At 27.8% G+C, this 23,025-nt stretch overlaps 4 protein-coding genes across 7 annotated transcripts; all 4 read left to right on the top strand.

Annotated features, from left to right (window-relative positions):
• Positions 1–343: 343 nt before the first annotated feature.
• Positions 344–3,408, top strand: LOC129610811 (TBC domain-containing protein kinase-like protein). 3 transcript variants are annotated; one of them, XM_055523554.1, is made up of 3 exons: positions 344–619; positions 702–757; positions 811–3,408. In XM_055523554.1, exons 2-3 carry the CDS (start codon positions 717–719, stop codon positions 3,254–3,256), a joined length of 2,487 nt encoding a protein of 828 aa, XP_055379529.1. In that variant the 5' UTR covers positions 344–619; positions 702–716; the 3' UTR covers positions 3,257–3,408. The 3 variants fall into 3 exon arrangements, with proteins under 3 accessions (XP_055379529.1, XP_055379528.1, XP_055379530.1); XM_055523553.1 differs by lacking the exon at positions 344–619 and having other exon boundaries at positions 628–757; XM_055523555.1 differs by lacking the exon at positions 344–619 and having other exon boundaries at positions 697–753.
• Positions 3,409–3,602: 194 nt separating this feature from the next.
• On the top strand, positions 3,603–17,365 carry LOC129611127 (serine/threonine-protein kinase ATR). The gene is made up of 12 exons (XM_055524092.1): positions 3,603–3,891; positions 8,727–9,133; positions 9,191–9,664; positions 10,670–10,860; positions 10,918–11,181; positions 11,847–12,140; positions 12,197–13,358; positions 13,420–14,663; positions 14,714–15,347; positions 15,411–16,172; positions 16,228–17,135; positions 17,192–17,365. The coding sequence occupies exons 1-12, from the start codon at positions 3,650–3,652 to the stop codon at positions 17,318–17,320; spliced, it is 6,711 nt and encodes a 2,236-aa protein (XP_055380067.1). The 5' UTR covers positions 3,603–3,649; the 3' UTR covers positions 17,321–17,365.
• On the top strand, positions 5,863–8,694 carry LOC129610813 (uncharacterized). 2 transcript variants are annotated; one of them, XM_055523557.1, is made up of 2 exons: positions 5,863–5,967; positions 6,066–8,694. In XM_055523557.1, the coding sequence occupies exon 2, from the start codon at positions 6,100–6,102 to the stop codon at positions 7,888–7,890; it is 1,791 nt and encodes a 596-aa protein (XP_055379532.1). In that variant the 5' UTR covers positions 5,863–5,967; positions 6,066–6,099; the 3' UTR covers positions 7,891–8,694. The 2 variants fall into 2 exon arrangements, with proteins under 2 accessions (XP_055379532.1, XP_055379531.1); XM_055523556.1 differs by having other exon boundaries at positions 5,881–5,967; positions 6,031–8,694.
• Positions 17,366–19,399: 2,034 nt separating the features above from the next.
• On the top strand, positions 19,400–21,552 carry LOC129611109 (uncharacterized). The gene has a single exon (XM_055524063.1). It carries the CDS (start codon positions 19,469–19,471, stop codon positions 21,344–21,346), a length of 1,878 nt encoding a protein of 625 aa, XP_055380038.1. The 5' UTR covers positions 19,400–19,468; the 3' UTR covers positions 21,347–21,552.
• The last annotated feature ends 1,473 nt before the right edge of the window (positions 21,553–23,025 follow it).

The following is a 23,025-nucleotide window of genomic DNA, read 5'->3' as shown; positions in this document are numbered from 1 at the left end:
TTTAAATTTTTTATTTTCATTTCAATCTTAATAAATTTAAAACATATTTCCTATAATTCGGCAATGATTATATTTCATAAAGTGATCAGTATGCATACACCTCTTTTTCTTTATAAATTACTTTACTTCTATGTCACTACCTCATACTGTGAATCTACTGTACCAGGTATACGCAATCTTTTGCTTCTCTAAATTTGTAAAAGTCGCATTTTTGGCAGCATACATTTGAAGCTAACAATATATGACACAATTAACCCTTAAATTCGAGCACATGTAAAATGTTCACGTTTTTTTGTGTGAATTTCCAAGTCTATACAATAGTTTCTGAAGAAATATTAATTAAAATATTCAGCAATTTGGCACTTTATTTTTCATACAAATTTTATCCTATTTTCATGTCTCAGAAGTTATCGTAACTTATTGTTACGATATTTTTGTCGCATGACTTTCAAACACCTATAAACGGGAATGAAATGAAAGTGCAAACTGCAATGAATACTAAGTTAACATTATTGATAAGAAATTGATTTGAAATAAATTGAATCGATTTGAAATTGAATATTGACTACAAACAGCTGATAATTTTGACATTGGCTCCTTTTCTATAATACATACCTAAGTACTCGTCAAAACACATACATTAAATTTTTTATAAATAAAAAATTGGCTGCATTTTTGTTTTTTTTTTAAACACGATTTAGCATATATTTTCAGTAATGAGGGGCGGTGTAAGTGGTGAAATGGCGTCTGGTTGTTTGTAAAAATAATATGATTTAGTTTAAAATTTTTATTAACATTTAGAATTTTTAGTAACACATCATTTGTACAAGTTATGAAACCATCGGATAAGTCAAAGATGGGAGCTGTTACATTTTTTGGAAAACTTCATCCCGGGGATGTTTGCGGTCAAAACGGTTTGCCATTAACGCCAAATTCAATCGCAATATTAGGGAGAGCGCAACAGTTGATGGACATAAAACATGAAAATCTTTGTCAGTATTTGGACGTCATTCGAAGTAAACATGAACGAGTTGTAGTAGTATCGGAATACTATGGGATAAATTTGAAAGATAAACTGTCTTGTATTATATTAGAAGATTATTCAGTATTACGCATTATGTTTCAAATTTGTAGAGGATTACATTTTTTGCATACTAGCTATGGAATTCTTTGCCCACATTTAGAACCTAAAAATATTTTAGTTGATGAGCATTTTAACGTAAAGCTATTTAATTATGGTTTGTTTTATATGACCAACAATGGAGAATATGTTACTTTTCCATTCGGTAATATTCGTTATACATCTCCAGAACGACTGATGGGCTCAGGAAATAACTCTAAAAGTGATATATGGACAATTGGTGTCATAACAATGGAACTTTTACTAGGATGTAAATTGTGGAACAATCTAAATCCAGCGAGCGTTATGCGAAGAATACTTTCGTTTTGCAATAACTCGAAAAATATTTTTGAAAAAATAGCAAGAGAACATAATTGCTTTGATAAATTTTTAAACATAAATGTAGCTATTCGCGACTTATTAAACAGATGTTTGTCGATATCTGTTAAGGATAGGCCAACAGCTGAAGAAATTTTGAATTCAAACATATTTTGTAATATAGATTTACTTCAAAACAAAATCGACATAAATCCAAATTTGCAGCATTTAAGTGGTTCTTTGGATAAAATTTATTACCTTTGGCAATTAGCTGGTGGTGATGTTCAAGTAGAACTTAAAAAAGAAGGACTGATACGAAGTGAAGCTCCAATTCTTTCAGTCCCTCGAGTCATTTGTTTAGATGGAACAAATACTGGTCCCAATCGCAGTCAAAATCATTTGTTTGATAATCGCATTGTAATGCTTAAAATGAATAACTTAATTGAGAGGTTAAAAAATGTTGCCGCAACCACTTATTATCCTTCAATATACTCGCAAAAACTTTTATCACAGTCCAAAACTGCAATGGCTGAATATCCGTTAGTTATTAAGGAACGTGACACGGAGTATCAGTTGTTTCGTGTTATGCTTTTTTCAACTTTACTTAAAGGATATCCTTTTACAAGAGAGACTATAATAAAAGAAGCGGAAATTGATATTCCACCTCTACTACGCGGTAAAATTTGGGCAGCTTTATTAGACGTTATATCAGACGGATCTTATGAAAAAATTGACAAAGTGACGCCCACGTCTACTGATAGACAAATAGAATTAGATATACCTCGATGTCATCAATATGATGAACTACTATCTTCTCCAGAAGGACACAGAAAACTTAAACGGCTTCTAAAAGCTTGGGTAACTTCACACCCACAATATGTTTATTGGCAAGGTTTGGATTCTTTAACTGCACCTTTTCTTTACTTAAATTTTAACAACGAAGAGTTGGCTTTTCTAAGTCTTTACAAATTTATTCCAAAATATTTACACTGGTTTTTTCTAAAAGATAACTCGGCTATTATAAATGAATATTTAGGAAAATTTTCGCAATTAATAGTATTTCATGAACCAGTTTTGGCGAAGCATTTAATTAGTTTCAATTTTATTCCGCAATTGTTCGCAATACCATGGTTTTTAACCATGTTTTCACATGTTTTCCCACTACATAAAATAATCCACTTATGGGATAAATTAATACTTGGTGATAATTCATATCCTCTGTTTATTGGAATTTCCGTTTTAAAACAGTTACGTACAACTTTGCTAAATTCTGGTTTCAATGAATGTATTTTGCTGTTTTCAGATTTGCCTGACATTGTAATGGAAACATGTGTTATTGAAACACAAAAAATGTATATTTTTACGCCTAAAAGTATTTCATGGCGAAAACACGTTATTAATCAAAACGATCCAACTGAATTTGATATTTCAAACATAAGTTTATCGGAACTCCAAAATGAAATTTGCCCAAGAATAAGTGCAAAAGATTTTATAGACCTTATAATTAATACTCCGGATAAAGTTATAGGAGTTGATCTTCGTGGTAGACAAGACTATATGCGTTTAAATGTCCCTGGAAGTATAAATATACCTTTTAATTCTGTTCTTTTAGGAGACCATCGTCTACAATCTCTAAATGTCGAAAATTTAGAACAAATGATGAATGATAAAATAGTAGTTATTATAAGTAAAGTACATGAAAATGGTGTTCTATTTTCTAAATTTTTAGTTGACTGCGGAGTAAGATACGTTTGCATATTGCACAAAGGATTCGATATATTGCAATCATCGGCTTTTAACATTTTAATTCAAAATTAATAAGTTTTTTGTATTGTAATGTATGTATGTATGTATAAATCTACTCACATTGAAAATTCATTACTCTATTATACGAATTGTAAGTAAATTAAGGCTAAATATTACATCAATAGTTTTCTCATGTATCATTTATTCATTATCAATAAAGTTTATAAAAAATATATTTTAACTTTTGTACATTATGTACCAACGTACCAAAAGAGATATTTTAAATTTTTTTTGTGCAACGGTATTGAAATTAATGCCTTTCAATTTTGCCTTTCAATTTTCAGCTAATTTAATTTGTTTACATTGTTCTAAAATGAACTGTCAAATCAAAACTTACCGCGAAAATATTGGAGTGATTTGTAAAGTTTTGTGATCTTTAATTAGTTTTTTTATTTTAAATTAATAATGTCTGAACGAAAATTAAGAGTTGAAATGTGGAAAACTATGCTTAATTTAGTATCTAGTAGTATCGAAAATAATCAAATTGATCAAATAATATCTGTTGCAAGAGAAAATTTGATTTATGATGATCCAGGCTTGTTATCGGAGTCACTTGATGATAGTGATGCTATACAGTTAGAAGAAACTTTTAATATGTGGCTTATGAATCAGATTTTATACAGCGAAAGTATTAGCCAGAGTCAAAGGTATTTTTGAACTTTATTTTTAAAATGACTATATCGACTGTCGTATCTAAAAACCATTGATTTAAACACTCCCTCTTGTCAGTGTTAATCTTCAATTTTTTTTATATTAAGTTCTTTTACTTTAAATTAGTATAATTTTATTTAAAATCAAAATTTGTCTACAATTGAAATAAAGTTTAAAATCCAATTATTAGAATAGGTTTTAATACACTACAAACTTCACTGCATAAGATTTCGATATTTCATAAATTATTTCGACATGTACACATGTGAGTACATACATACTTATATTGACGGAATCCTTAATCTATAACTTTGTATGCTCGGAGATTAAGTTGTAATCTATGACTTTATATGCTATAAAAACACGCAAATACCTTCTACCCATTTTTTTAGAGTATTTTCATATGGAATCTGTATACCATTCATATGTATTGTACATACAACTTTAATATTTTTCTTATGTCTAGCAAAGTTTATTTATTTAAGATGTCAAAGCGCACCCATATGTGTAATAGGTATGTACTTTTAAGTCTGTTCTTTTACTTTTTTTTGAGTGATAAGTTTATTTTTATGAGTCAAAGAAAAAATAATATTACTAATTTACTCATTTTTTACTACTCGTTCATTCAACTTTTCATTCTACTTTTTCAACTAATTTTCATTCGGCAAATATTGCAAATTTGGAAATCATAAAAAAAAAATTTTTGGTCATTTCAAAAATTTTAAACTATGGAGATACCTGTCCTCAAACTTAAGAGATTATTGCGCTGGCTAAAAAGCGTTTTATAAGAAAATTATTGACCAAAACAAATTTTTGGAACAACGTCAACCGTTATAAGTTGAAATGACATTTTGAAAAAAAAAATAAAAAATTAAAATTGTCAAAAAATTTAATTATTATTTTTGGTAAAAAAAACTCATCACGGGAGAAAAGTTATTATGTACTTCTTTACTAAGCAAGTGAGGTGAAATTTAATTCGCTCTCGTGGAGTGGTCTATACTTTCACGTAAGCAGTGTTCCCACTTGGTAAAAACAAAATGTATCCAATTTCAAGGAAAAAATGTATCCATAATGTATCCAAATTCATAAAGTAGAATTTTTATACCAAGCCGTCCTATTGTTGGTTTTTTTATGTATAGTAAACTCTTTAAGAAATCACATACATCTTCTATTATGTGAAAGTTAAGGTCAGAAAAAACATATGCATATATGCCTTCTGTAGTAGTTGAATTATGTGCTAAAGACAATTCACCATTAAAACGGAAAAATTTTAAAAAACATGTACAGCCAATGCATCAAGAACAAAGCAATTTCGCGTTTTAGTACGAGCAGCATTTTACAGTTTTGTAACATTTATTTAGTGTTTGAGAAATAAATGTATCCATATTTCAGCAAAATTTTGAAATGTAGCCAATTTCGGAATTTTAGAGTATCTTTGTATCCAAGTTAAATTTAAAGCAAAAAATGCATCCAAATGGATGCAATTGCATCCAAGTGGGAACGCTGCATGTAAGTCAAATTTTATTTAGTTTTTCGTTTTTTTTTTTCTAACAATTCTAAGCGATTTGTTGTTGTTTATAAATTATTTTTTTTTCAATTAAGAAAGTCAAAGGAAAAATGGAAATTTCAACACAAAAGAAAAGAGATTTTATTTTTAAGATAAATTGAAATTTTGAATTTTAAAATTAAAAATTTTTATTTCAAATTAAATTCAAAATTATTGAATTATTTTGTTTGTTTTTAATTAAAATTTTTCTTTACTCTTTCTTATTAGAAGAAAAACTATTTTCCTACACTACGTATAAGTATTTTTGACACTACTTATTTGAATTCCTACATTTGTTTTTTGCACAAAAAAATGCTCTTTATTCTTAATAAAAAGTTGTAACGTTACACTCGGATGTCAATTTTGACATTATTCACTCTATAAATAATTCACCTTAGTGTCACTTAAATGTAGCAGAGAACGCACCTTGTATAACTACGTGTCGAACACACTTTTTGCACCTCTAAAAAAATGACCCGTTAGCAAATTTCTATTTTCAATTCAAATTTTGAATTGGACTGACTAGGTATATAATTTTTAATCTAAATATTAGAAAAGGGAAGTTAATTTTTTTCATCAAAACTTCGAGGTAATGGAGAAATATAATACTTTATCACAATACAGCGAAACTTGTATACACCTGTTAAGTGAAACAATAATGTTGTCCAATATAATAAAGGAACCTTTAGAAAAACTTGCACAATTCGGAGGAAATATATCTCGATTTGTAATGGATGATATAAATGAAAAATTTTATAATGAATTGTTAAACAGTATCAATAATGTAAGAAACTTGCTTAATGAATTTGTTGAACGAGTACGTTTTATGCAAATGGATTCTAATTCAATATTTGGTAAACTAGTTAAAAATGATAAATTGTGTGAACTATTTAAGAAACGATATTCTTATGTTTATAAATATAACTTTTTACAAAATGACGTACTGTATTTCGAATCCAAAAATATTAAAAGAACATGTATAATAATTAACAAGTCGTTGAAACTTGATGGGCTTTACATTTACGATTTATCATATTACAACATTTATAAATATTTCTTCAATTTATTAAGAAATTTAAATGATAATCTGAAGCCTCTGGGTAGACTTCCTAAATTTGGTGAACTATTTGCTATAAAATATTGTGGAATAATTTACAGAGCTGTTAGAGAAAACGAAGTATCCAACTCAAAATATATGAATTGTTTCCTTTTAGATTATGGCATAGAAATTGAAGTTGAAAGAAATAACACTTCATTTCTTGATTTGCCTCGTGATTTGAAACACCATCCATCTTTGGCACTTTTTTGCAAACTTAGCATATTTTCTGACAATTCAAAATCGACAAAAGAACATTTTTATGAAAATATGGTAGATCCAACAATTAAATACAACTTTAAAATAGTAAATAAAGAAGATGACTGTTGGTATATAGATTTAGAGGAATATCATAATCCCTTCTCCAGTATTTTAACTCAAGCTGAAATGCAAGACTTGAATATACTAACGCCAACTTGTACGGATGCACAATTTGGTGAAATTCTTGCAGAAAATTCCATTAACATATCTGAAATTATACTTTCTTCAGAAAATTGCATGATGAAATATTTTAGTCAACTGGATTTACTGTCAAACTCTTCCCAACTTACTGATTATGAGAAAGCAATTTTGTGCGAAGAACCATTCAATAACTCAAATACTTTAAAATCGATTAGAGGATACGACACTAAGGATACTGCGTCAACACGTAAATTTGTAGCTCAAGATGAACATCTATTTAATGACGTGCAATCATTAAGTAAATGGAGACAAAATAAAAAAATTGTATCAGAAAAAATACTGCCATTAGAAATTCCGGAAATTGGTTCTTTTATTATGATTATACCCACGGCAATCGAATGTTGCACCACATTTTTTGGTCAGGTCCAAAAATTTGATTCATGCTATCCCGAACCTTCTATTGGTGAACTAACTAGAAAGTGGAATTCTCACGAAGAAATGGCAAAATGCGAACCTTATGATTCAACACCCATTTTATTTGAGTTGGTTTTTGCTAAATATACTGACGGATTTTTTTATAGAGCCAAAGTAATTCAAAACCGGGATAATAACTACTTTGTGGTTATATATTTGGACTATGGCAATATTGAAATAGTTCATCTTAATGATTTGAGAAAATGGGATAAAAAATATGAAGTTATACCATGTCAGGCCGAGCACTTTACATTTGCTAATGTTAAAGTTAAGCCTGGAAAGGCGGAAGACTTGTTACATCATCTTCGAAGCAATTTTTTGAATAAAACCTATGTTGTTAAAATTATTAGTAATGCTGATAGTTTATTTGTTGAACTGTACGATAAAGATGGTAATGAAAATTTACTTGATAAAATGATAGAGGAAGAATTTTTTATGAAAGTTACGAAGCACATTTCGGAAGCAACAAAATTTTAATAAACTAAGTTAAAGTTAAAAAAATTCCATGATATTTGTTACACCATTTGTTATTTGTTAAAGCTTTATAAAAATAGTATGATATATAATAGAATGCTTTATAAATATAGTATTGAATTATATATTTTCACTCAATCAAGTTTTGTATGATAGAATAAATCAGAATTCTGATGTAGTTTTGCATAAGTTTTATGTGAATCAAAGACAATATTCATTCGGAAAAGACACATCCACTGTTTAGTACATATTATTATCCATAATATTATTACGTCCCGTAGAATTTCTGAAAAAGAATAATAATTGAATTAGGTTTTTTACATTTCTCGGCAATTCATCTTATTGCAGATAGCTTTAAACAAATCAGCCCTGTTTTATGAAATATTAGAAAGAAAATTGAATACATTTACATATTTTATAAGGGAAATGAAGTGCATTGAATTCGATTCTTTGAAATGAAACCATAACGTCATGCAAAAAGACTCTAGATTATATAATAATGTCCTTAATTCATATTTTTAGATTTGATACAACATGCGGATAATAAAACTGCTTATAATTTGTATTTTATTTCAATTTAATTAAAAAATTGTCACGAACTATAATATTATGATGATGCATATATATGTACGTATGCATGTACATTGTTTGAGGCTATTTTTTAAAATAAAGTAAACCAAAGCAATATGTATTTACTTGCATACCATATTTTGTATTATATTTTTTATATAATTATGTACATACATATGTATAAATAGACAGACTTTTCAGAAGTTATAATAAAAGTATTTTGTAAGAAAAGTTTAATTAACATTTGTTTTATTACTTTTAAATTTCAGTGCGATTGAGGAATTAATAGACTTTCAAGCAGAATTTTTAGTTGGATGTTTTCGCAAAAAAAGAGCCTTATTTTCAAAATTTGTGAATATTTATATATCCTTTACAAAGAATTTGCTTAATTTATACGGGACTCGTAAATTTCCAGAAATATTTGAAATTTTTTACACAAATGATGCAGAAAATATTCAGAAATTTGAACCACAAGCGTTATATTATAAAATTGAATTTAAAGAAAATGAACTGGAAAGTAATATGAGAAAAATTGAAACGCTACTAGGGAGTAATATTAAAATATTTCAAAATTTAATGCCATTGAGTACAATGTGGTTTACTATTGAAAATATGCAAGTTATGCGAAATGTTTTAGAAGCATTTGATATATGTTCTTGGAACATAAAAATTATATGTACCGAATATTTTTTTAAAATGATCAAAAAGGACAATTCTTTTAAATATTTTGAAGATCAAATGAGAGGATTTTCCAAGTTGATTTTAAAAATACCTTTGGCTTTAGAAATAGACTGCATAGAACACCGACAAGCCGAGATACTTTTAATCAACACATTAAATTATTTTAAAGAAACTCAAGCATACGTAAAAGAAAAAAAATTAAACAAAGACCACGTAAAGATGGAAAAGTTAATATTAATCATTGGGAATATTCTTAACATCTTGTTATCAAAATCATTTAACAATATTCTACCCGAAATCGTTAAAGACCTTTACAAAGTTTTGATAAACATTTTAGAAGAAATTTTGTTAATAAACTATGACTTATGTTTTAACGAAAGTCAAGTGGAAGAGTTGATTACATTAGCAAAAAATCATTCTGAATTTTTTCTTACATTCACATCATTAGTATTAAAAGACATTCGAAGCTCGCAACAAGATAAAATAAACTTAAATGAAATCAGCCAAAATTGGATCAAAGTAGAAAGTATTTTAAAAAAATACATCGAATTTGATCCAGAAAACATTGAAAATGATATTAATAATAAAATAAAATATATAAGTGAAATTTTGCGGCTATCAAATTTAATACAGTTTGAATATTTATATTATAAGCAAATTATATTTGCAAAATCATCTAGTGAAAATAATGCAAAACAGGAATTAAATTTGCTATTTATAAGTAATTTAAAAGAATTTGAAAATCATATTATGTTGTTTTTAAAAAATTTACGAAAAAAACTGAATATTGAAATTAACAATTTCAAAATAATTACAACTTTCTTAAACAACTTAATACAGAACAACATATTTAAACAGTTTTCACCTAATAACAAAAAAATTATTTTGGACTTTTTGCTTCAGTATGTCAATAAGATTATAAATCTTCCAAACGATTTTCCATTTGAAAAAATTTGTGGGGATGATTATTTAAATGAGTTAATAATAAAATCGTTATCAAATATTAAACCGAAACAACTTGACATACCAGTGCAAAACCATTTTTTTGAATCATTTGAACGTATTCTGCAAAGGATATTTATGCGTGATGATTTACAAAATTTACATCGATGCATATTATCTAGAATATTTAAATTTTTGTTAAATGGAGCAATAAAGCCACAAATTTTCGAACAAAAGATTTTTCAACAAATAAACTTTTATTTAAAAAAACCAGATTTGTTACTTAATAATTTAAATGATTTAATTTGTTATTTTAATTATGATAATAATAATGACAACGTTATTTGGGATACTAAAGGAGGTATTTATATAATTTCTATATTTTCGAAAAATGAAATATCCTATAAAATAATATGCACAAAGTGTTCAAACTACGATACTAATGAAAAATGTTCGAAGCATGCTGATATAATTTCTATTTTAAAATTTTGGTGTAACAAATATCATGGAATTTTAGAAATTCACAACATCCCAGTATATAACCAACCTATTTTAAAAGGAAATGAATTGATAAAATTTTGTGATTTAGTTATTACTGAAGAAAATGTTTGTAACACAACCTTCGTTAATATAATCAATCATTGCGATTTTTCAAAATCATCCAGAATTTTGAATAATTGGACTTATTTTCTACCAAAAATTTGTATTTTAACATTGCAATATGAAAAAGATGTGAAAGATGAACTTTTATTAAGATATATTGGTGATTTACTAAATATGGTAAAAATGTGTTTAGAAAAAAATGATTTTGATGAACAGAAAGAAATAATAAATATTTTAACAAAATATGCATTGTGTAATGGTTTACCCGAAAAGCAAATTTATTATGTTATCAAATTATGTATAATGTTTTTAATAAGATATGAATCGCATGTTCCGTACTTGGCAATTGAATTGGCTCATAATGTGTGCTCGGAAAACAATATCACAACAAATAATATTTTGAATTGGTATCAAAGAGAAATTTTACAATTAATAGCCAACTTGTGTAATGCGATTTATCTATGCCACGGGATACGGTTAACAAAATCTTTAGAATATGTAAGTTTTATTTCAAGCACGCTAATTAATTTCATATTATTGCATAAAATATTAGTTTTATTTTGAAGCATTTGTTTTAGTGTTTATTTAGATCTTACTTGTATTTTATCAACTGGTCGATATATTAAGGTTTAGATTAACCAAAAAAAAAAAAAACTGAAAACATAGTTGATCCTAAGTAATAATTCCTTATTATTTTTTGATGAAATCTGTTCTGTTAATTGTATTTTCAAAAAATTTTGTAATTTTCTGAATAAAATAAATTTCGAAATATAATATTCTCAAAAGGGACGACTAACAGAATATAAGTGATTCATATCCTCTATCAAAGTTTATCTTTTTTTGAAAAAGAAAGTTTTTTTTTATAATTCCGTCTATGATTTTATTTCAATATCTATTCAATGAAGTTCGTTGGTAAAGTAAGAATGTAGAATTCAACCATAATACCAGAAACTATTTCAATAATACCTTTAAAACAAAAACTGATTAAATTTAATGAGAATAGCTAAAAAGATGAAAAATTATACATATAACATATTGTAGATATGTATATATAAACATATTGTCTTTAACATTTATTTTTATTCGAAAATTATATCAGTATTTCTATTTGATTTGTTTGATAAAAATCTAAAAAATTAAATTATTAATTACAATTTGAATAGGTATCCTACTTATTTGGCTACAAAGGTTCGCGTGAATTTATTCTTCGACATCAAGATTTGTTTATTACAATGATATTACCTCAAGTGATTATAAATGAAGAATGCGAAAAATTGCTAGAAGAAGCTGCTCTATATGCAAAAATTACAGTCCAAGATCTATTAAAAAGTGCATTTTTAACGTTTTATTTAGAACATTTTATCAGAGAAAAATCAAATTATTTTAAAGGTTGTCTTGATTACATAATGAAAAAAACAAATTCAGACTTTTTTAGCTTAATTAGTCCAGAGAATAAGGTAACTTTTTCTTATGTTTGTAGTAATTTAATGTTAATTTATAAAAACTTTTGTAGAAAACTGTTGCCAAAATGCTTATCTATTATCACAGAAATCCAAAAGTTGTAATGGAAACATTTCGTTGTTTGATATTAAAAGAAGGAAATCCAAACAGCATTTCCTCCCAATCAACATTAACTCAAGGAAATGTAGCAGACATTACGAATTTTTTGGCAGAAGGATTCTTAGGAGTTTTAAATTATTTTGAAATGTATTTAATGGGTTGTGATTTTCAAAAAGATTTAAAACCAGAAATTTTACTCAGTCTTGGGGAAATAATGAGATTTTTGGGAACAAAATACGTTACGCAATTTCATTTCAAAATTTTAGCTATGTTAAGCACAACATTGACCTTAAAAGATCCATATCTAAGAAAAATATGTATAGAAATTTGGAAAATTTTTATTAATAATGTAGATGTTGCAACTTTGGGACCATCTTTAAGTCGAATTGTTGCTTCATTGGAGCCTCTTTTGAATACAAATCAAGAACAAATTAACTCAATTTATAATTTTTTAATAATTGAAAATGGTAACCTTCTTAGTACATACATAGCTGATTTGTTTTTTATAAGTAAATTGAATGTTTCACAAAATATTCGATTATTTGTTACTCAACGTACAGAGAAAAAGTTAAGGACAAATAATTTGCAGGATAAAATTGAATTTTATTTAAAACAAGTAACACATGAAAATGTTATTATACGTGTTTATGGCTTAAAATATTTAAAGGAGGTGTTTTCAGAAAATCGTCGTGAACTTAATAAAATGATATTGGGACAAAATTTTATAAATCCAATCTTAGAAAATGTTTTAGGAAATTTAATGGTTGGGTGTAAGCATTCTGATTCAAATTTGAAATTAATCTCTTCAAAATGTATCGGTGAGCTAGGTGCAATCGAGCCTGGCTTAATGAGGCCAAATTATTCTGCACAAGAAAGAATATTTCCGCTATCAATACATTCGGATGCTTTTGCAATTATGGCTTTGAAAGAATTGTGTAAGGCATACCAATTTCAAAAGGATACACATTATGTGGATAACTTTTCATTGGGAATACAAGAAATTTTAAGAACATTTGGTGTTTGCCCAAAACGAAAAAATAAAATGGAGGTGTGGAATGCCATTCCAGAAAGAATGAGACAGATTATGGAGCCGCTTTTAACATCTTGTTATACTGGTACTTAATTTTTTTGGTTTCTTCATGTTGTACTGTTATAAACTTTTTCTTATTTTTTTAGGAATGCAAAAAGTAGAGAACGCTCAAACTCATCCAATTTTTGGAAGTGAATGTGCGAAAACCTATATTCTTTGGGCTTTCAGTTGGGCAACAAATATTGTTCATTCCATTGAAGATATGGATACCAAACATTTATTAAATTCTCTTCTTCCAAGTTTAAGGCGAGATATAAATATTTTAGATGCATTTTTACCTTATGTAATATTACATGGACTACAAAACAGAAATCAACAAAATCGCGATCATATATTTGAGGAGTTGAATTGCGTTTTTAAAAACGTGCTAAATAAGCAACCAATCAACACGTCTTTGAAAACTAAAAACCGTGAAGATTTCATTGAATTAGTAGCAAGTTTAACGAAAACATCTAAAAAATCTCAGGAGCATGAAGAAAACCATTTGAATATGGAAAACATCGGTAGAAAATGTGCTAAAATTGGATTCGATTTGCTTGACTTTTTAGAACGATGGATGCGAGAATATTATTCTGTTTATTCAAATAAAACTGAATCAAACTATATAGCTGTTAAAGATTTTATAAATTCTTTTGACAAATTTGAATTGGCTCAAGTTAATTTCGAATGTGGAGAGTATGCAAGAGCTTTAAAATATTGCGAATGGTATTTAAAAAAAACTTGCACGCAAAATTATAATAAGATTTTGCAAGAAATTTTGTCCTTTTTAATTAAAATTTATGTAGAATTGATGGATACGGATTCGTTGGAGGGTTGCATGTATTTGAAACAAAGTGAGCCATCTTTACAGGAACAAATACTAGTTAACAGTATGACTGACAAATTGCAAGAAACAGCAGCTTGTTATGAACAACTGATCAAAGAGAAAGAAGGTGCAAATGAACTGGATGCACTAAACAGTACGGATTGGGATGGTCTTGTGGAATGTTTTTTGCGTTTAGATACACCTGAAACGGCTTTGCTTATTAGTCAAGGTGTAATGAAAAAGCTAAGTACTAAGCTAAATAACGATTGCTTGAAGGAATCTCAAATAGAGCCCTTGTGGCGGTTGGGAAGATTTGAAGAGCTAGAAGAACTTTTACAACATCCGCTTTTTGATGATAGTAAAAGCTGGAATGTACTATATGGTAAGGCTTTGCTTCTGTTTCATAAAGATGATGTTACTTTGGATACATTTGAAAAAAATATTGATGACATACGTCACAGTGTTTTGAAAATAATGAAATTTGGAGCGGCTGACTGTGATTCGTATCATAAAGGATATTCTCAGGTGAGTTAAGATTCAAATTTTAATACAGTTTCATAATTATTTTTTTACAGGTAATAAAATTGCACTTATTAACAGATATTGAGAAATGTCGTTACTTGATTGATAGGATCTTAAATATACCATATGAACATGAGTCGATTCCAATTTTAACCACTTTTTTTGATGAATGGAACGCCCGTTTAGGATTTTTGCAACCAACAATTAAAGTTACAGAGCCCTTTTTATGCCTCCGTCGTATTTTACTAAATGAAGTTAAACATAAGCTAAAAACAAATCAAAACTATAGCATTTTTGAGGAACTAATTAACAATGAAATAGGAAAATTGTGGATTAGGAGTGTACAATTAAACCGCGAAGCCCGATGTTATCAACAAGCTCACCTAAATATATTAAACGCAGCAAAATATAATCCAGATAACTTATTTATAGAGCAAGCAAAACTATTTTGGATGAAAAATGATCAACCTAATTCATTCAAGGTGATTGAAGATAAAATTTTAGAAATCGAAAAATCAGGAATTGACTCTTTACCTGTGGACAAGAGATTGTTGTACGCAGAAGCCAAATTTTTGCAAGCTTCCTATAATGCCGAATCTATGAATATTAATCCTGATCTTAATAAGAAGTACTTCAATGAATCTATTAAAAACAACAATAAATCAGAAAAATGTTACGTTGCACTAGGTATACTATCTTGAAAAAAATCACAGCTTCTATTTTTTTTCATTGCTTTTGCACTAATTACAGCTGAATATCATGATAAAATTTTTGCAACTTTAGAAGAATCAGTACAACAAAGTGAATATGGGCAAAGAACATTGTTGTCAATACTATATAATTACTCAAAGTCACTACAGTATGGTTGTGAATTCTTGTATCAATCCATGCCGCGTATGCTTAGTATATGGTTTGATATAAACGACATTAATAATGGTGGTGTCTATAGAATTCAGGGCAACAGCTCCCAGGCAACAAATCCATATTTAAAAAAAATTAATGAGTTGATGGATCAATCAGCCCAAGTTTTGCCTTTGTTTCTTTACTTTACGGCGTTTTCACAAATAATTAGTAGAATATGTCACCCTTCAGAGGCGGTTTGGAAGACAATCAAGAACATTGTAGTACGACTGATTGAAAAATATGCGCAACATTCCCTTTGGATGATATTACCAGTATTCAAGTCTTCATTGCCGAGTCGAATTAGACGATGCCATGACATTTTCAACGACAAACGCTTGAGGAATATCCAAATGCAAAAATTAATAAAAGATTTCAATTCATTTGCTGAGAAATTTATTGAATTCACTAATTTTCCGATTGAAAGAGGTCAAACTCCAACAGTGAGCAGTCTTGTCCCATTGTTACCAAAAATTTTTCGAGAACGAGACTTTTCATTAGTCATGATACCGTTTGAAAAATTTTTACAAATGAGTTTACCAAGTTTAGGACAACGTAATTGTTCTTTGAATTCTTTTAATCCGTTTCCAAATGATTTGGTGTATATATACGGTAAGATATTAAATATTCAAAATTTCAACATTTTTTTTATTTCCTTTTTTTTTAGGGATACGGGAGGAAATAGTAATATTAAATTCCTTACAACGTCCAAAGAGGACTGTCCTTATAGGAAGCGATGGAAAAGAATATACGGTGTTACTGAAACCAAATGATGATTTACGAAAAGATTTTCGTTTGATGGAATTTAATAATATAGTTAAGCAATATTTATACCAGGATGCAAAAGCTCGCCAACGTCGTTTAGGTATAAGAACGTATGCTGTAATGCCACTAAATGAAGAGTGTGGTATAATTGAATGGGTGAATGACCTAAAACCATTCAGGCAAATTTTGATTGAACTTTATAAATCTCGCAAAATTAGTATTATGTCAGTAAGAGAATTGAAAAAATTTGGTGAAAAAGAAAATGATATACAAAAACGCCGTGAAAGATTTTTGAAAGAGTTGTTACCGCGTCATCCACCGATATTTTACGAATGGTTTTTGGAACGATTTAGTAATCCACATAATTGGTATCAAGCACGCACAACTTTTATACAGTCAACCGCTGTTATGTCAATTGTTGGTTACATATTGGGGTTGGGTGATCGTCATGGTGAAAATATTTTAATGGATGGTCAAACTGGTGACGCGGTTCACGTCGATTTCAATTGTTTATTTAATCGAGCTGAATTGTTTGCATTTCCTGAAAAAGTTCCTTTTCGTTTGACGCATAATATGGTTGACGCTATGGGTCCTTTGGGAACTGAGGGACCATTTAAAAAATGCTGTGAAATTACAATGCATGTTTTAAAGGCTAATACCCCAATATTAATGTCAGTTTTGAAGCCATTCATTTATGATCCCTTAGTTTCTTGGAATAAAAAATCAATGAAAACCGATCGAAATTTGGAGAGGACTGATGATGGAGCAATTATAAATGTTCAAAGAACTGAAGCAAGACTGAAAGGACTCGTCAGTTTTAATTTTTAGGTTTTATAAACAACTTTTAAATTACTAATTTTTTTCAGGTCAACCACGAGACAGTAGGAGCCAATATGCCCTTATCTTGTGAAGGTGTTGTTAACTACGTAATACAAAAAGCTGTCGATATTGATAATCTGGCAGCTATGTATGTTGGTTGGGGACCATACCTTTGAGATTATTTCAAGTAAACCCTTTGTATGTATTTTTTGAAAATCAGTTTTTCTAATAAACTTTCAGATAAAATGAAAATTTTATTCCCTTTATTGCTAAATTTGTTTTTCTTTAATAGCCAATCCCAAAAAAAAATTTGACTGTCAATACCTCTTAATTAAATTATTTTCTATGGTAGTGTCATGATGAATGTTGCTGGATCAATTAAGAACAATTTTAGCATACATAACTTTTAAATTTTTATGGATTAATCACGACTTTTTATTGAAATCAGAATTCTTCACTTTTGTAGTGGATATTTAATTTTTTCAATAAGATTACTCATATTTTCAATCGGATTTTAAATTTTTTCTCAAATTAACCACTGAACGTCTCACATTTAACAACAAAGCGAATAAATTTTGTACATTTTAGAAAAAAATAATACCGAATAATTCTTCTGACTCGAAAATTACTTTATACAAATATACATACATATGTACATATGTATAATAGTTACTTACTTTCTTCTCACTTGCCGAGAAGCGAAAAATAGCGAAATAGATAATTAATCCCTAAGATAGAGAGACATTTCACAGCTACGAATTTACACGTATTATGGACGCTAGAAAGGGCCCTTTTTAACATCATAAATCTTCTACAAGATACACTTTTATTTATATTTTTTTATTTTACTAGTGATAACATTTTTATAGTTTTGCTATAAAAATATTAAAAAATTGATTTAATAAAACCCTCCAAATTCTGTTTTTTTCTTAATTTATTTTGAATTAGAAATTTCAATAAAATAAATACCTATGTACATACATACATATGTATATGACATAATTTATAGACATAAAAATGATTTTTCAAAAATGGCATTTTTCCAAAAAAAAATACATACACACATATGTATGCAATTTTAACCAAAAAAGCAAAGTCCAGGACTTGATACTTTTCTCTAGATTAATCCGAAATGTTGCTACATTTCAAAATTTGTGTTGTCATTCAATTTTAATTCTCTTTTGTATATCTTTTTTTATTAAATAGACGTTATCATAAAATATCGTATGAAAAATGGTTATAAAAACAAGTTAAGGTTATGTTTTACTCATATACCGAAAAAACCAATGTATACCGACGATGTATTTTGAAATTGTTTTCCGTTGCTTATTAGATACATATACATATTTGCATAGGTATAAATTTTTAAAAATTTCAAAAAACAAAAACAAAGTTTTCTTAGAAAATATTTAACATTTGCAAATTCTTCTTTTCCTTTTTGAAGGAGTGTATAATTGACATGTTTCCAAAGAAAAAAAAATAAAGTAATGGGTTGATAGTTTGGTTTGCTATGCAAAGCAGCTCGGTATTTAGTTGTTACCAGAATGAACATATTTTTCGGTACTTAGTTGTTACCAGAATGAACATATTTTCACCAAAAGACAAACATACCTCGTAATCAGTGCTGCCAATTAGATTAGCGATTAGCCCAAATATCTTTATTTTTTAAAACAATCATTCATTTTGAAGATTCGTTAAAAAAAATTTTCACGAACCTTTCGAAATCTTCAATTGAAGTTTAATTAAAAAAAGCACGAAAAAAAATAAATTAATGGCATACACAATGACATTATGGTGTTATAAGCAGTATGCGCATTTACTTAAAGCGCCAATTCGATTAATATAGAATCGAAGAATATCAAAAATTTTCTGTCATGGAAGTAGCGTTACTATGCATTGCCTATTAGCTTGACTTTTTGGTCAAAATGTTTTTATGTAAATTTTGGAAAATATGGAAAAACTATATGGAAAATATTTGGAAAACCAATATTTACAAAGTTCACTAGCATTAAAAACCTTAATTTTAAAGAAATTTTTGTATAACTTAAAAATTTTAAATATCTTATTTTGAAGTTTTGCACAAGAACAAATGACCAAAAAATCTTCATTTTGATCATAAATCTTCTCTTTTGGCAGTGCTGCTTGCAATAATAATCCGTTAGCAGGTTTTGAAATAAAATGAAAATAAAACAAAAACTATCCGTTAGGAAATTTTTGCTTGGTTAAGTTCAATTTCATTTGTCAAGTTAATCAAAAGTTTCTTGCGGCTAGGCAGTTTAATCAAAGTTGCTTGCGGGTAGGTACTTCTAATAAATCTAGGCAAAATGGAAAAGAATAACATTTTATCAGAACAAAGTGAAAGCTGTGTGCATTTAGCAATGGAAATAATAATGTTGTGCAATAATTTTAAAAAAAATGTTGAGGAATTTACAAAGTTTTGCGAAAATATATCAGAATTTGTTACCAATGATATAAACGATGAATTCCATGAAGAATTATTTAACAGTTTTGGCGATATAAGAATATTAGTAGATGATTTCCTTCAACAAGCAAACTTTATACAAATGGACTATAAATCGTTTATTAGTAAGGCGATGAAAGGTGAAAAATTATGTGAAATACTTAAAAAACGATACTCCTATAGTTATAACTATAGTTTTTTACAAAATGATTTAATGTATTCCGAGTCTGTTAACATTAAAAGAACATGCATAATAATAAATAAATCGACGGAACATGATATGTTCTACATTTATGATTTGACATATTATAACACTTACAAGCGTTTTTTCAGTTTATTAAGAAAAATGAGTGTTAAACCTCTAACAAAACTTCCCAAATGTGGCGAATTATTTGCTGTGAAATATTTTGGTAAAATTTGTCGAGCCGTAAGAGAAAATACACTTTCTATATCAAAATACATTAGATGTTTTCTTGTTGATTATGGAATAGAAATTAAAATTGAAGCTGAGCATTCGATTTTTGATCTACCTCATGACTTGAAGTACCACCCATCTTTGGCAATCCTTTGCAAACTCAACATGGTGTATCCGAACAATTTTAAGATTACAAAAGAAAATTTTTACAAGAACGTGGTGGATCCAAAAACCAAATATAATTTTAAAATAGTAAAAAAAAAAAACAACTTCTGGTATTTAGATTTGGAAGAGTACCATAACCCTTTTTCAAACTCTTTAACCACCATTGAACTTCAAGATTTGAATTTAACATGCGATAGTACAAAACATAATAATATGTTTACAGAAAATTCAGATGTCAAAGTGTCTGAAATTGGTATACAAGTTGAAAATAACTGCCTAAAAACAGATGAGCCTAATTTTTTATTTAATTCTTGCCAACTTACTGATTATGAGAAAGCAGTTTTGTACGAAGAGCCTCTTAACACTACTAACGCCTTAAAGGCGGTAATGGGGTACGAACCTAAGGATGAAATGCGAATATGTAAATTTGCACAGAACGGTGAATGCTTTAAGGGAAGTCGTTGCAAACTATCTCACGAAGATAAATTGTTAAGTGGATGGACGCGAGATAAAGAAATTGTTGTATTAGAAAACAGTTTTCCAATGGAAGTACCTGAAATCGGTTCATTTATTATGATTATACCAACTGCTATCGAGAGTTGCACTACATTTTTCGCTCAAGTCCATAAATTGGACTCAACATGTTCCGAAACATCTCTAGCCAATATGTCAAAAATATGGAATTCAGAAGAAGAAATGGCAAAATGTATAACTTTAGATTGCATACCAGCATTGTTTGAGCTAGTTTTTGCAAAATATACTGACGGGTTATTTTACCGAGCAAGAATTATTGAAATCAGCGACAATAACTTCTTTATAGTTAGATATTTAGATTATGGCAACATAGAAGCGGTTCATGTTAGCGATATGAAGAAATGGGATTCAAAATTTGATGTAATTCCTTGTCAGGCTCTACATTTTACATTTGCTAATGTCATAGTCAAACCAGAAAAGAAAGGAGATTTATTGGATTACCTGAAAAGTAATCTTTTAAATAATATATATGTGGTTAAAGTTATAGATAATGTTAATAGTGTATATGTTCAAATTTATGATAAAAATGGAGGCCAAAATTTGTTGGATATAATGATAGATGCAGGATTTTTCACAAAATGCTCGGGAGTATTTCAAAGTCATAATTTGCAACGTGTTCCAGGATAATTCGTTGAATGATCAAATGATAAATCAGAATTTGAATGAACAAATTTAATTTTTTTTTATGTGTGAATACAAGTTTTTTTATATGTTTTTTCCCATATGTTTAGTTTTTGAAGTTACAAGAAAATTTATATTAAATTCATCAAGATTAACTTGAAATGAGCAAATATGTATTTTATTTTTTTAGCGATGTCAGAATCAAACGAAAAATAAAAATGCAAATTATAAATTCTAAAAATTTAATTGAATGTGAAAATTTTGAGATTAATGAGAATTAAAAATAAATTAAAACAGAAAAATTTTTTTGTTATGTAACGTTTTTTATGGTACCCTTTATCATAATGTATTGTTGTTTATATCCACGTATGTATATAGTGATAACCCCCTTGCTTTTTTCTTTTTACATTTTGTAAAGTTTTTTATATAGGGAAATAAGTTGTTTATGGATTAGAAATAATTTGTTGTGCTCTACTTTGTTGAGTTTTTAAAGATTGACTAAACTATTGAAAGATTTTTCAATTATTTGTAATTATTAAATATAGAACAAATTGTTTTAAAGGATATTTACAATATTTTTAATCATCGTTAAAAGAGTCATAAAGCGTTATATTGCTAAAATTTTAATACTGGCTTAGACAAAACAAAAATAGATCACGGTAACTAGTCGGTTAGATCAGGTAAACTAGACCGAAGTTGTTCCGGTTGAAGTAGTTCGTTAAATTTTTAATAATGCAATAGTCTTATACTAACCTGTAGTGATTTAACATGTAAGTGTTGGGGTTATATCATGCCGGAGAAAAATTTAGAGTGGTTTTGATATTCGTCATCAAATCACAATCACTTCTAGAATGGGGTAATAGACTAGGACTGTGTCACTTCATACAAATCTCACGGAATTATATATTCTAAGTAAAAATTTATTGATATAAATTTCAAGATTTACAGTTTGATCGTGTATCTTGCTTTTTTACTCACTTTTAATTCACTTTCAAATCAGAATTCTCAGTATTTTCTAATGAATGTTTCAGTTTTCCAATAAGATTACTGATTTTTTTTATTCGATTTTTGCATTTTTTCTGAAATTATCGACCGAATGTTTCACTTTCAAAAACAAAGTGAAAAAATTATTTAAAATTAACGAGATACGCAATCAGAATAATTCTTCTCACTCCAAATTTATATTATACAAGTATATGATATATGATACATGATAGTTACTCACTTTCTTCTCACTTTCCGAGTAAAATTAAAATGACAATTTTTTGATTGAAGAAGTTTTGTTTTTTTTTTTTATTTTCATATAATTTTTGTTTCATTAATATTAATATTTTTTTTATAATAATAATAATAGTTAATAATAATAATCATTAATAATCCATGCATTCATTTATACACTTAAAAGATGAAAATAATTTCTTGTTTTCTTTGTAATACAAAAATTCATAAAAAAAAACAAATACAAATAAGTTAAAATTTTATTTTTTTTTTTTCATTTTAAATGATAGTAAGTACATATGTATTTTTTTTAATTTATACATATATAAATCAATATATGTATATATATATATATATAAATGTTTAGTAATTATATTTTAATAATAATATTAGCAAACTAATTTTATTTTTTTTAATAACTTTTTTTACTGTTACTTAAACTTAATTCCCTTCGCTAAAACAACATT

This window comes from Condylostylus longicornis, unplaced genomic scaffold (genome assembly GCF_029603195.1).
Source record: "Condylostylus longicornis isolate FDR11 unplaced genomic scaffold, ASM2960319v2 ptg000048l, whole genome shotgun sequence".
NCBI classification, from domain to species: Eukaryota; Metazoa; Arthropoda; class Insecta; order Diptera; family Dolichopodidae; genus Condylostylus; species Condylostylus longicornis.
The sequence above is the reverse complement of the archived record's forward strand: the minus strand, read 5'-3'. Positions and strand labels throughout refer to the sequence as shown.

Bases quoted from the DNA above. Each gene is read 5' to 3' on its own strand.
- LOC129610811 (XM_055523554.1), top strand. From the start codon at position 717: ATGAGGGGCGGTGTAAGTGGTGAAATGGCGTCTGGTTGTTT. The intron at 758-810 runs GTAAAAATAATA...TAGAATTTTTAG, and splicing joins GAAATGGCGTCTGGTTGTTT to TAACACATCATTTGTACAAG.
- LOC129611127 (XM_055524092.1), top strand. From the start codon at position 3,650: ATGTCTGAACGAAAATTAAGAGTTGAAATGTGGAAAACTATGCTTAAT. The intron at 3,892-8,726 runs GTATTTTTGAAC...TTTAAATTTCAG, and splicing joins AGTATTAGCCAGAGTCAAAG to TGCGATTGAGGAATTAATAG. The intron at 10,861-10,917 runs GTAAAAATGTGT...ATAATAAATATT, and splicing joins TTGGTGATTTACTAAATATG to TTAACAAAATATGCATTGTG.
- LOC129610813 (XM_055523556.1), top strand. From the start codon at position 6,034: ATGGAGAAATATAATACTTTATCACAATACAGCGAAACTTGTATACAC.
- LOC129611109 (XM_055524063.1), top strand. From the start codon at position 19,469: ATGGAAAAGAATAACATTTTATCAGAACAAAGTGAAAGCTGTGTGCAT.